Raw genomic sequence first — 13,510 nt, 5'->3', positions numbered from 1 at the left:
AAGCAACAGGAACAACAACAACAACAATAATAATAATAATAATAATAATAATAATAATAATAATATTGTTATTATTATAACAATATTAACAACAATAATAACATTAATAATAACAATTATAACAATAATAATAACAGTACTACTACTAGTACTAATAATAATAATAATAGTAATAACAATAAAAACAATACTACTACTACCACTACTACTTCTACTACTACTACTACTAATACTAATACTAATACTACTACTACTACTACTACTACTTATAATAATAATAATAATAATAATAATAATAGTAACAATAACAATAAAATCAATTATATATATATATATATACTACATAATAATAATACAAACATGAAATAAAAGAATGGTGTAGTTAGCTCTTGGATTTTGCGGCAGAATCCTCAATTTCAATTTATCATATAATATAACAGAAAATACCTCTTATCCCCAAATCTTAATGGAACTCTGCAGCCGCTTCAAGAGCTGTATAAACACTGCAATTAAGATGCAGAAGGGTTGGAAAAAAACCCCCAAAAACAAACTAAAGTAGTGTGAGGTTAGAACCTGGCTGTGGGCTCACGCTCTCTCTCTCTCTCTCTCTCTCTCTCTCTCTCTCTCTCTCCATCTCTCTCCATCTCTCTCTCTCCATCTCTCTCTCTCTTCCTTACTCTTCATCGGTGGCAAACAAAGGATAATGTCACCTTCTGTAATTAGGAAGCGCTAAATCGTTTTAGGGGTTTTGACTCTTTAGAGTAGAATAGTTGTAATCCCCTTAAGCAGCATGTGGGCGGGGATTACCAAACTGCAGCACATCTTTGTTTAGTGTTAATTACACGTGTATTAATTGTCAAAGTTAGAGCGTTTCTACCTCTTACTCGAGGCTAATTAGCAGGACAAATATTGCCCTGAAGAGTCACATCCCCGGGGTTTCCGTTTAGTGGGTGACTGGAAACGTATTCAGCAGTAAAAAAAGGTCCGATCTTTATGTACATTACAAAAAATACATTATTTATACACCCACACTCAGTAGTAGTAACCGTGCTGCCACTTAGGCCCTGGCAGCTTATTTATCTTGTTCTGTATATTCTGTATTTTTATTTTATTTTTTTGAGGTTGTTAAGCTTTTTGAAGTATGTTTGTGTGTCTGATTGTGTACAGCGGTACACCAACTCAAACCGAGGCAAATTCATTGGCAAAATGAATTGATTCTCATTCTGAGTTCCAGTGGAGGTGATAAACATGGATTTAGACCGGAATGAATTATGTCCGGAATGGGCCACTAGTCAGTCGAACACTTTCAGTAATCGCGACACAGGATCTAAAAAAATAAAATAAAACGAAATACATCCCATCTTCAACTAATTAAATTTTTTTATGGGTTGTCTTCCGGTTTTTTATTTTTTATTTTTATTTTTATTTCTTGGCAAATAATGTCTTGACGCTTTGATTAAATATTAAGCTGCCATCTTGCAATCCATGTCTTGACAAGAAATCTTGTAATTATAATTTTGTTCTACCTTAATCTGTTGGCTTAATCTTCAACCCACTCCCCTTTTTTTTTTTTTTTTCCTCTTCCACGGGCTGACATGGACATGACATCTGGAGGAGGGCAGAGATGGTTTTAAGATTTATGTAAGTAGGTTTACAGCCATAGCCTGTGCTCTGACTCCTGCACATGCGCTTGGGACCAGGAGCAGGAGGGCCAGGACCTACAGGACGACCGGCACCTGCAGCAGGACCGCGACCGAGGGGACTCCAGGAGGACCAGGACCCCGCAGGAGGACCGGGGGCCTCCGGGAGGATCAGGACCAGGACCTCCAGGAGGACCAGGACCAGGACCTCCAGGAGGACCAGGACCAGGACCTCCAGGAGGACCAGGACCAGGCGCAGGGTCTGCACTGCTGCAACTAGGTAGTCAGTCCCCCCCCCCCAAAAAAAAAAAATCCAGGGGCCACAACATTAACCTCACCCCACTCACCCCTTTCATCGACCCCACCACCACCACCACCACCACCACCACCACCACCACCATTTCTGACGTCACTTGTGGAGGGCACGTGGGGGGCGGGGGTCTCGCGCACCGGGAGACTACTTTATAAACCCCCCGAGGAAGAGGCGGCGCCAGTGGGGAAGATGCTCCGGACGGAGGACGCACCGAGAAGCCTCTGGATGGTTGTCGTTCTGCGAGTTTTCCCTTCTTTTTAAAAAAAAACCCCAAAAAAAAACGACAAAAACAAACAAACATTTTGAAGTCACACTCCAGACGTTGACGCGTTCGACTTCAACCTTTTTTTTTTTTTTTTTTTTTTGTTCTTTGACCGAACTCGACGTTAAATGTGGCTGATTGGACCCGGAGCGATGACGGACGAGCGCCTGTCTCCGCCCGCGCGGTTCGTCCAGAGCCTCGGGTGCGTCCCCAGCAAGGTCCACAGCATCGAGGCCATCCTGGGGTTTAAGGACGCGGGGGTCAGGTCCCGCTCCCTGGCCTGCGGCACCGGGGAGAAGAGCCCGGCGGCCAAACGTTCGGATCCGGACGGAAATGCGACGACGAGGAAAGATCAGCACTCGGAAACTTTTGACAGTGAGTATGAAAAAATAAATAATAATAATATATTATCATAAAGAATAAGCAACGGGTTTTTTTTGTGGGAATACACACTTTGAGAGTCACAGGGTATTTATTCTCAGCAGTTTTTTGTTTTGAAGCATTTAACAACGTGGCCAAAGTAAATCAACATGGTATTGTACCTTACACTTACACTTTTTACTCCAATACATTTCAAATACATATCTACACTTTTTACTCCCAATTCTGTATATTTCAAATACATATTTACACTTTTTACTCCAATATATTTCAAATACATATTTACACTTTTTACTCCAATATATTTCAAATACATATTTATACTTTTTACTCCAATATATTTCAAATACATATCTACACTTTTTACTCCAACATATTTCAAATGCATATCTACACTTATTACTCCAACATATTTCAAATACATATTTACACTTTTTACTCCAATACATTTCAAATACATATTTATACTTTTTACTCCAATATATAACAAATAGATACAGTATCTACACCTTTTAATCCAATATATTTCAAAGTTATTTACTTTATTGTATTGTTGTTATTGTTGTTGTTTTTTGTCTATTTTACTCCTTTTTACTGTCTTATGTTAGTTTTATCCTAAACAATTTTCTTCAAAATTGTTATCATGACATGCATGAACATTCATCTGCAGAAAATGTTGAGTAGTACTTTATGCTATATTATATAGTCTGATATAGTCATATCAGAACACTTCATGTGACAAGTACTTTTACTTTGAATACTTAAAGAGCAATTTGAATTAAACATTTTTTTAATTGTAATTTTATTTTATTTTACTTTTTGTTTGTATTTATCAATCCCTCCTTTCCTCTACTTTTGACTCTTGAGCTGCTGTAAAGGTGAATTTCCTCTGTGGGTGATTTATAGAGTTTATCTTATCATATCTTATATTATCATATCTTATCATAAGAGCAAGTGCTGACATAGTTTTGACGAAGTAGAAATGTCATTACCTATCTTCTGCGCGTGGGTCAGGGTATATGTACTTTTACTTCAATTAAAGATCTGACGACTTCAACACCCAGAGGTTTTAAACGTTTGTTTGTTTGTTTGTCTGTTTGTTTGTTTGTTTGTTGTCTAGGTGTGTGCTGCACGGGCCCCTCGGAGAGGCCGGAGTCTCGCGACGGGGACGGCATGCTCTCCGATGACGAGAACCCCAAGAAGCACCGCAGGAACAGGACCACCTTCACCACCTTCCAGCTGCATGAGCTGGAGCGGGCCTTCGAGAAGTCCCACTACCCCGACGTGTACAGCAGAGAGGAGCTGGCCCTGAAGGTCAACCTGCCTGAGGTCCGAGTGCAGGTACCGTGCCCCGCCACTTCAGAAAGATCTGGGTTTTATAATTTGGTCTCAATTTAGTGTCATGCTGTTAACAACCCTAAATCATATAAATTCTTTATTAATAAAATAGTAATGTACAGTATGTAATTTTACTATTGCTGTTTTTGTTGTTGTTGTTATTATTATTATTATTATTATTATTATTATTATTATTATTATTATTATTATTATTATTATTATTATTATTATTATTATTATTAGGGGTCCCTATTGTTATTTCTGGGATTGTTTTATTTTTAATCTTCTTAGTAAAGTTAAGTAAAAGTGTCTGGAACACAACAACTGCAGTAATCACAGACATGGTTGAGGCCTTGTTAGAACTTGTCCTTCGAGTTTGATCAATAGACATTTGGAGCACAACTTAGGGAAAAACTGTCGTAATTTTACGAGAAGTAGAAGAACGTCGAGACAATTTGATTCGTTTCAGGAGAGGGCCGCTTTGTGACATCATGGAACCGATGTGATATGTGACCCACCACAGCAAAATCTGCATTGTTGCACATTTCTAAAATCGTCACGAGCCGCCAAAAAGATGAAAAAAATACGAATATTTTCGAATACGAAAAGTGACGTCACTTCCGTAAACAAGACGCGGAGCCTTCGGAAAAACCTTTCGGGGTGATTATCTCAGAAACACAGATCGCCGCACCCTCGTCATCAACAAGCTATGGCTTTAACAACATTTGCTCGATTCGCACAAGTGTCTCTTTGGTTTGAGGCGCTGATCCTCCACTTTCAAATGACGTGAGAAACAAGGAAAAGTGAAACGGCACCAAAAAGTACCTGAAATCTGCGGTGGGTCACAAAAGTCCGGTGTCCGGCTTTGGTTTCTCGTTCGCATTGGGAGGGTTGTGCTGTGTAGACCACATAGTGGCTGCAACCAGGAGACGACAGACCGGGGGGAGCCCTCGAGGCGTTCATGTAAACTCGGAAAATCGCGCTGTGTCATCATTCAACATATTAAGAAAAAAATTGAATTTAAATGATTAAAAAAAAATTTAAACAAGTAGTCTAAACGAAACTATATGATTCATTTTGAGTTTTTATCTACATTTAAACACTGGTGTAATCACAGCAACATTTTTCTTGATTAACATTCATTTTACTAAAAGGAATGGTGACATAAATATAGCGTAAGATAATGAAATTACAAGTTCGTTTTTAGTTTTACAAATTTTAGCTTTACAAGACAAGGTGTGAAAAACGAAGTCAACTAATTTAAAATTTCAGTATAAATATTGATCATCCGTTATCTGGTATCATACACACAGTGTATGATACCAGATACTTTTCATCTCATTGTATCTCTATATACAGATAGTAAAGACAATGTTGACCAACTTGAAATACCTGAACACTAATTTGTAGCTGTATCTTTAAGAAAATGAAATTCAGTAGAAATAGCGATAATAAGTATTACTTGTACTAATCATATTGTTTGGCTACAGGTGTGGTTCCAGAATCGCCGGGCCAAGTGGCGCCGCCAGGAGAAGCTGGAGGTGAGCTCCATCAAGCTCCAGGACACGCCGTCCTCCTTGTTCTCCTTCAGCTGCTCCCCCACCACCTCCCTGGGCTCCGGTCTGCAGCTGGATCCCTGGATCTCCTCCCCCATCGCCTCCATCGCCCCCATCGCCACTTCCACGTCTCTGCCGTCGCTCCCGGGCTTCATGGCCGGCTCGCAGGGCCTCTCAGGGAGCTACACCCCTCCTCCTCCTCCTCCTCCTCCTCCTCCGTCCATGCCGACCTCCTTCCTCCATTCCTCGTCCCTGGGCCACAGCCATCATCTCCCTCACCTAGGCTCCATGTGCCCGCCCCCAGCGGCGTACCAGTGCTCGGGCTTCATGGACAAACTGTCCCTGGAGGAGACGGACCCAAGGAACTCCAGTATCGCCTCTCTCCGGATGAAGGCGAAGGAACACATCCAGTCCATCGGGAAGACGTGGTGATGCTGCGCGGTCAGCGTGGACTCGAAAAGACAAACACACCGAATCCATGAAAAGTGACTAATCCTCCTTTTTTTTATTATTATTAAATTGGATGGATTCTATTTCAAAGTGTTGCTTTTTCTCCCCTTTTCATTTTTTGATCAACTGTCTTAAATGTAAGCTACTGTGGAGTTCCGAGCTCAGATCCATTGTCAGTAAGTGTTCGTTTTGAATGTGATCAGGTGACACCAGAATGACGATAAGTCCCGATGGTATGACCTGGTTTGTGAAGTGTAGTTTTTGTTTTTTTCTCTACTGCAAACTCTTCGTTTTCCCATATTAACTTTGTTCCACCCGGTCACATCTTTCACCCCATCTGGTGTTTTGTTATCGACAAAACAATGGCAATTGGGAACCCTCATCATCTCATCATTATTATTTTGTGAATGTGTGTATAAAATAGAAAAGGTTTCATTAATAGTAATTGGTTCCACGTTCATTCATGTTTTCATCATCGGCGGTCCTCGTTCGATGTGATTATTCTCACTCTCAAATAAAAATCATGTGTACTTTAAATCAACGTAGTGACTTGAAAGTCATTCCCGAAAACCCATAACGGCGTGTTTCATAACCGTGCTCTTCTGGGCCTGAATTATTGCAGATGTCAGGAGATTGGAGCAGTTTCTTTCATCATCCGACTTTTTGTATGAGAACGTTCCTTCTCAGTAGTGACCTCCAATTCAGAAGGATTTCATATGAAATAGCCTGAATGCACAAATAAAGAAAATATGTGTGGACTACAGAGCTAATATTCTAATGAACAAAAACACTATTCCCCAAGTTTGTTATCGACATAACTATTACAGTACATCCTTTCAATTCACAACACATGAGCCTTTATATGTGTTTTATAGCAAAAGATCTGTGCCAGTTTATGACACCAATGCACGTGGTGACATCGGGTGACAGTAGCAAAGTATTATATGCTCAAAATGTAAACATCTCAGTATTTTCACTGTCAGAATGAAGGTGTCGATGACGCACATTTTGGTATTTTTTAAGCATTTTTAGAGCTTATAGAGCTTATTGTGCGTAATCACCGGGTGTCATGACATTTCACTGCATATATGTATGACCGTATATATGTGACAAATAATCTCTTGAACTTGTGTAAAGATATGATTTAAGGGAACTGGTCACAAATCAGACATTTCTCTCAGTTTCAAAGAATGACAGAATGCGTCACACTCACGCAGCGAATGAGTCGGCCCTTGATCCTAACTAAGAAACGAGCCTTAGCCTTTTCAACGGTCAAACTAGATTTATAAGCATGTTTTAGCAGAGGCGTGTCGGTCGGTGTGCGCGCACCCGTGTTTGTGTGCGTGCGAGTGCGTCTGTTTAAAGAATATTGAAACAGCCACACCGTGTTTAACAGATAATTCGATTTGAGTGAATTGCAATGTAGTTGATTTATATATATATATACATTGTTTTTGTGACCTTTCCCTTCGTCTCGAAAACTTAAACTAAGCCTACAGGCCTCGGGGTCGCGGCGCTCAGCTCCGCGCTGTGTCTTGTGCGCCATCGTGTGGTACAAGTTGGAAAAACAGCTGCGGCTTGAAAAACAAAGGCCGCGTCAGCGCAGCGGCGCTGGAAGAAGTACTCAGAAGTTTTTTACTTCAGAAAAGCACGAATACCCTAATGCAAAATGTAAAGCGTGGAAGTACCACGTTGACATTTCTACTTTCTACCCCAGTCAAAGCAGGGGCGGCTGGTAGAAATGCTTTTACTCTTGTACTATTTGATGCCCTTCTTTAAAATGAATGTAAAGCACATGTTGTGTATGAAAGGGAGGCGCTGTACAAATCAAGACATGAAAACGTCTGGTAGAATAAAAGACAATGTTTTGGGAAGAGGTTGCACCCCAATATCGTAATTGCCAAGGCAACGCACCTTCTGTAAGACGACATCTGCCTGCACGCACTGTATGCGGTGACTGGCTGTATTGGTGTTGAATATTAGGACTCTGCATTGCGGAACACAGCCACGGCTATTGATGACGCCATCCACAGATACGCGGTAAATAACGACGCATGCATATCAACAATTACTGGCAATGAATGCGCAACTGTTAAACAGGGATCGTGTCGTGCAGCTAAAGACGTCGACGCTTTTATCGGGAACGTGATCCGAGGAAAGAAGTCACTGCTAAAATGACGTAAGTTCACTTCGGTACGCCCCCGTGAATACGTCATTATTGTGATTATGATAATAATAATAATAATAAGTTAGCCCTTCTATGATAATAATAATAATAATAATTAATAATTATGATTAATAAATGAAGCAATACACGGGTCCAGTTTAGTCAGTTAGATAGACAGACAGACAGACAGACAGAGAGACAGACAGACAGACAGCCAGACAGACAGACAGACAGACAGATAGATAGATAGATAGATAGACAGATAGACAGATAGACAGATAGACAGATAGATAGATAGATAGATAGACAGACAGACAGACAGACAGACAGACAGACAGACAGACAGACAGACAGATAGATAGATAGATAGATAGATAGATAGATAGATAGATAGATAGATAGATAGACAGACAGACAGACAGACAGACCTATCTATCTATCTATCTATCTATCTAACATGACTAAACTGGACCTGTGTATTGCTTCATTTATTAAATATAATTATTATTATTATTATTATTATTATTATTATTATTATTATTATTATTATTATTATTATTATTATTATTATTATTATCATAGAAGGGCTAACCGAGCTAAGCCCTCCCTATAGTTTGAGAAAAAGATGAGAAAATCGGTTTAAAACTAAAAGCCCTTGTTATATGTAGACATGCTCCATGTTAATAACTCCCTTGAAACAGATCATTTTCCTTAAAAAGCATTTTTTTTTTTTTTTTTTTTTTAAAGGAACAAGACAACCGCAGGGTCCGAGTAGCGTCAGTCTGGCGCTGGGGGAGCGTCTCCGACTCCGCGTCAGAGTCTGCAGCAGCGTCAGCCAATCGCAGCGCCGCGCGGTGCGTAAATGACGTCAACGACACGGGGACACCGCCCCCCGCCGCCCGCCCGCTCCGCGGCGCGTCGGGGCACAAAACGTGTCGCCCCCCCCCCCCCGGTCGGGTCCACGAAGCGCCGCCACGACGCCGCGGAGACGCGGGAGGTTCGGCTCCGAGTCTGGGAGTCGAGCGGTTCGCCGGTGCGACGCCCGGCTCCACGAGTCGTGCGTTTCGACCCATTCGCCACGCACGAACCGTCCGCAAGGGGAGCGCCGCTGGACGCCGGGTGGGCCGGGGCCGGGGCCGGGGCCGGGGCCGGGGCCGGGGCCGGGGCCGGGTGGGGGAGCGGCGTCAGCCTCGAGGACGGCAGGCCGGTGGGGGAACCGGGTGTTCTCCGGGATGCGTTGCGCCCCTTTGGGAGCTTCGCTCTAGCACCCGCCGAACACAGCCGCCGCTGAGTGAAAGTGCATGCAGTACTCGCAATCTTCAATGTACTTTAAAGTAATAAAAGTCACCTCGAGTGCCCTGATATAGCAGACTATACTACTACTACTACTACTACTACTACTACACTGAAGTGCTAGTGAACCCGTTCTTCTGCAGATGGATGCTCATGCATATCCTGATCACAAGCCACAAGAAAATAGTACAGTTGGACGCATTAATTCACAGATATAAGCAAATATAAATATGAATCCCGATTTAAAAAATAATAATAATAATAATAATAAGCAGAGCAAATCTTGGAAATGTATTGGGGTAAAAGTCGAAAGTGTCCGACTAAACATACTGAAGTAAGTAGACACGTGGACAGGGATCAGAACGGTTAGTTCTTGTACTGAACACCTTCCACCACCGCCCGAAAAAAAGACAAGTTGAAGTAGATTCCTTGACAATTGTAGTATTTTATTTCAAGATATTATCGTAAGCCGGGGAGTGTGAAATAACGTCGAGGCGATCCAGTTGTCATACATTCTTCAGTTTATTCTGTCGTTGTTGGGTTTTTTGGGGGGTTTTTTTGCACTGATGTGTCAATTTTCCCCAAAAAACGATTCCCCACTTACACATGCAAAACAAACCCGGCGCCTCGTGTGCAGCGCGGCGTTTCGTGCTCATCCGGAACCCCCGTCCCCCCTGGAGGTTAAGACCCAGCGGTCAGAAATCCGACACCTGCGGCAGAGGGAGGGGACGGAGAAAGGCAATGGTTTACCGCACCGCACCGCACCGCACCCGCAACGCACCGCCAGGCGCAACGCGGGCAATCCGACGGCGCCCTGGTCACTCACGTCTCCCGGGTGTTCGCGTCCGGCCTGCCCTTTCCACCGGGTCCTCCGCGGGGGCGGCCCGTCCGTGGTGTCCGGCGTCCGCCCGGGGCTGGTCCGGTCTGGGCCAGGCCTCGATGCTCTTCTTCCCCATCAAGTGCCCTGGAGAAATAGGTGCGCATAGCCGACGTCCGGTGCATTGTCAGCTCTTATCTACTGGTATTCTGTGATCATCTCACAACGGGGAAAAAAAACCCAAACAAACTATAAAAACAAATGTATGTAGGTTGAGTAAATTGTGATCAGGTAGACACAAGCAATAACGTTTCTACAATCTTGTCTATTTTTCTTTCCTTTTTTTATTGTAACCTGACGTCTTTAATCCATGAAATTGCAGAAATGTAATTCTGTTATTGTTGTTATTATTATTATTATTATTATTATTATTTATTATTATTATTGTTATTATGGATGTATTTGAAGCATGTTGCTTCCATTAAAATGAAGTGCGTCCTTCACTCCTCATCACACATAGTCTGACACATAGTCAGGTTTCAGTGCAATGCTAATCATGTCGTGTTGAATAAATACATTGGATAAAATAAACTTTTCACTTGATTTGAGCATAGGTTAAAAAAAAAAAACATTTAAAAAAAAAAGGAAAAAAGCTTCCCCTTACCCACTGCCCAGTGGTTTCCACGGGGAAAGGGCTTTCCGGCCAGCGCTGGGGGACTGTCCAAACCTTGCACCGTGCAGAAGATAGAAGCTAGAATTAAAGCCACAGGCAGAGCTGGTCTGTAAGTCCAGGAGCCCAGGCACACCCCACCCATCTTAAAAAAGAAAAAGAGTGCCGCCGCCGCCGCTGCTGCTGCTGTTGGTGGTAGCGGTGTTGTTGTTGCTGTTGTTGCTGCTGCTGTTGTTGTTGTTGTTGTTGTTGTTCACTGAGTTGAGAGGTGTTCCTTCATGGCAGATTGGAAGCTCTCCGGTTTGCAGACTTGTCGGAGCTGCCCAGACTGTGACCAAGTTAAATACCCCTCCTGACAGCGGTGCGTCAGCGGAGCCTCGACAAGCAAACACAGCCTCTGCCAAAAAAATGATATTTTTGACGGTGACAACTTATGATCTATAGCCAAACATTGTTCCAACATTTGCTTTTTTTTTCTTTTTTTTTTTTTTTCCAGAGATTGTGGAGCGGGCTGGAGAGCAGAGAACGTCATTTCACTATGACGGAACTCCGGACGGAGGGGATAATTGGTTTGCTCCTGCTGGTTTATTGTGAGACTAATCACCGGAAAATAATATAACACAACATAGACCAACAGCCACAACATTAAAACCACTGACTGGTGAAGTGAATAACATTGATCATCTCGTTCCGGTTGCACCTGTCAAGGGGTGGGATGTATTAGGCAGCAAGTGAAAAGTCAGTTCTTGAAGTTGATGTGTTGGAAGCAGGAAAAAAGGACAAGCGTAAGTATCTGAGTGACTTTGACAAGGGCCAAATTGTGATGGCTACACAACTGGGTCAGAGCATCTCCAAAACAGCAGGTCTTGTGGGGTGTTCCTGGTATGCGGTGGTTAGTACCTACCAAAAGTGGTCCAAGGAAGGACAACCGGTGAACCGGCGACAGGGTCATGGGAACCCAGGTACTCAATGATGTGCGTGGGGAGCGAAGTCTAGTCAGGCTGGTCCGATCCCACAGAAGAGCTACCGTAGCATAAATTGGTGAAAAAGTGAATGCTGCTATGATGGAAAGGTGTCAGAACACACAGTGCATCACAGCTTGCTGTGTGTGGGGCTGTTTAGCTGCAGACCGCTCAGAGTGTCCATGCTGACCCCCGTCCACCACCAAAAACACCTACGATGGGCACGTGAGCGTCAGAACTGGACCATGGAGCAATGGAAGAAGGTGGCCTGCTCTGATGAATCAACGTTTTATTTTAAATCATGTGGACGGGCGGAGGAGTGTGTGACGTTTACCCGGGGAAAAGATAGCACCAGGATGCATTAGGGGAAGAAGGCAGGCAGCCGGCAAGAGGGGCCATTCGGAGTGGCTGGTACTGTGCAACACAATATAATATAGAGATGAATAGAACTGAAGGGCACATGACAGAACAGAACAGAATAGAACACAATGGAAAAGGAAGATCAGAACGGAAGTGTAGCGAACACAACAGGACAGAATAGAATAGAACACAACACCATAGAATGCAATACAACGTCAATTGTTGAGGTAATGGTTTCCCTTCGTACATCCCAAACGCCCAACAATGTAGATACGATGCGTTTATGGATATCTGGATCTGTTAAAGTTAGGTTCCCTCCGTGACCCGACCTTGTTCTATATTTGCAAAATGAGCAAATTAAGCATTTCCCAAGAGAATTACGGACAATAAAAGTGACCAGAGTTTTGTTAAATTAAATTATTTGTCCTCATAATGTTGAGATCAAAATCAATAGGGAGTGAAAATAAAGGAAATTGAATGCAAGGCTGTGACTCCCGGGAGCAGTGCCGGGAACACAGATAAACTGGCACAGGGTGTGTTAGCATTAGTTGAATACACAATTCTTTATCAGTGTCGTTCATTACACTTGTTTGTTCCTCTGGAAATATCAACAAACCCTGAACTATGGGAACTTGAATTACAGTAAGGCACCTACGTAAAAATTCTGCGTAAAGTTTTATTTACTTGAATGATTTCATTTAATCTCATATTGACGCACAGGGGATGACAAACGGATGCGGAACAGATAAGGAACCCACCCGCTCGTGCCATCCGGCTCGGCAGCGTTTTGTGTTGAAAAAGGCTTGCGTCTTTCCCCTGGCTGTCCCGCCCCGGTCCAAACCCCGCAGCCCCGGTCACAAACAGCGGATAACACACCGCGCCTTGTGTTCAGGGATGACCAGAGGATGAAAGACGGGGTGCACAGACGACTGGCGTCTGTATGTCATGCTCAGGCCTTTTGAATGACTAAGGGAAGCGTGTGTTCTGTACCTGTACCTGTTCATATTCATGTTTTTTAATTTTACTGTTATTCTTTTTTGGCGCAAACTGATTGATTACCGTGTAGGGTGCGATATGATCAACATCGAATTAAGATTTTCAATGAAGTTATCTTATCACGATTTGTAGTCATTTTCTCCATCCATCCACCCTTCAATAAATTGCACCCAATTCCAATTAGCCACTCAAAACAGGGAGCAATTATTCCACGACACTTCCAATGATTGGAAAAATGTAAATGCTGATTGCCCCCTATTATTGGTGCCATTCTGTGTTCGTCGACCGCACAGGGGACCATGGTG

At 42.8% G+C, this 13,510-nt stretch overlaps 1 protein-coding gene and 1 long non-coding RNA gene across 2 annotated transcripts; one reads left to right on the top strand and one right to left on the bottom strand.

Moving 5' to 3' along the window:
- Positions 1-2,367: 2,367 nt before the first annotated feature.
- rx3 (retinal homeobox gene 3) lies at positions 2,368-5,922 on the top strand (the record flags this gene model as incomplete). Its single annotated transcript, XM_080017632.1, has 3 exons — positions 2,368-2,590; positions 3,717-3,937; positions 5,425-5,922. 3 exons carry the CDS (start codon positions 2,368-2,370, stop codon positions 5,920-5,922), a joined length of 942 nt encoding a protein of 313 aa, XP_079873758.1.
- A 4,106-nt stretch (positions 5,923-10,028) lies between these two features.
- LOC307243223 lies at positions 10,029-11,122 on the bottom strand. The gene is made up of 3 exons (XR_013844615.1): positions 10,882-11,122; positions 10,227-10,364; positions 10,029-10,110 (listed from the first exon to the last, which is right to left on the bottom strand). It is a non-coding gene; the product is annotated as an uncharacterized lncRNA (long non-coding RNA).
- Positions 11,123-13,510: the final 2,388 nt, after the last annotated feature.

Source organism: Zeus faber (genome assembly GCF_960531495.2).
Source record: "Zeus faber genome assembly, chromosome: 17".
In the NCBI taxonomy this organism is placed as follows: Eukaryota; Metazoa; Chordata; class Actinopteri; order Zeiformes; family Zeidae; genus Zeus; species Zeus faber.
The sequence above is the reverse complement of the archived record's forward strand: the minus strand, read 5'-3'. Positions and strand labels throughout refer to the sequence as shown.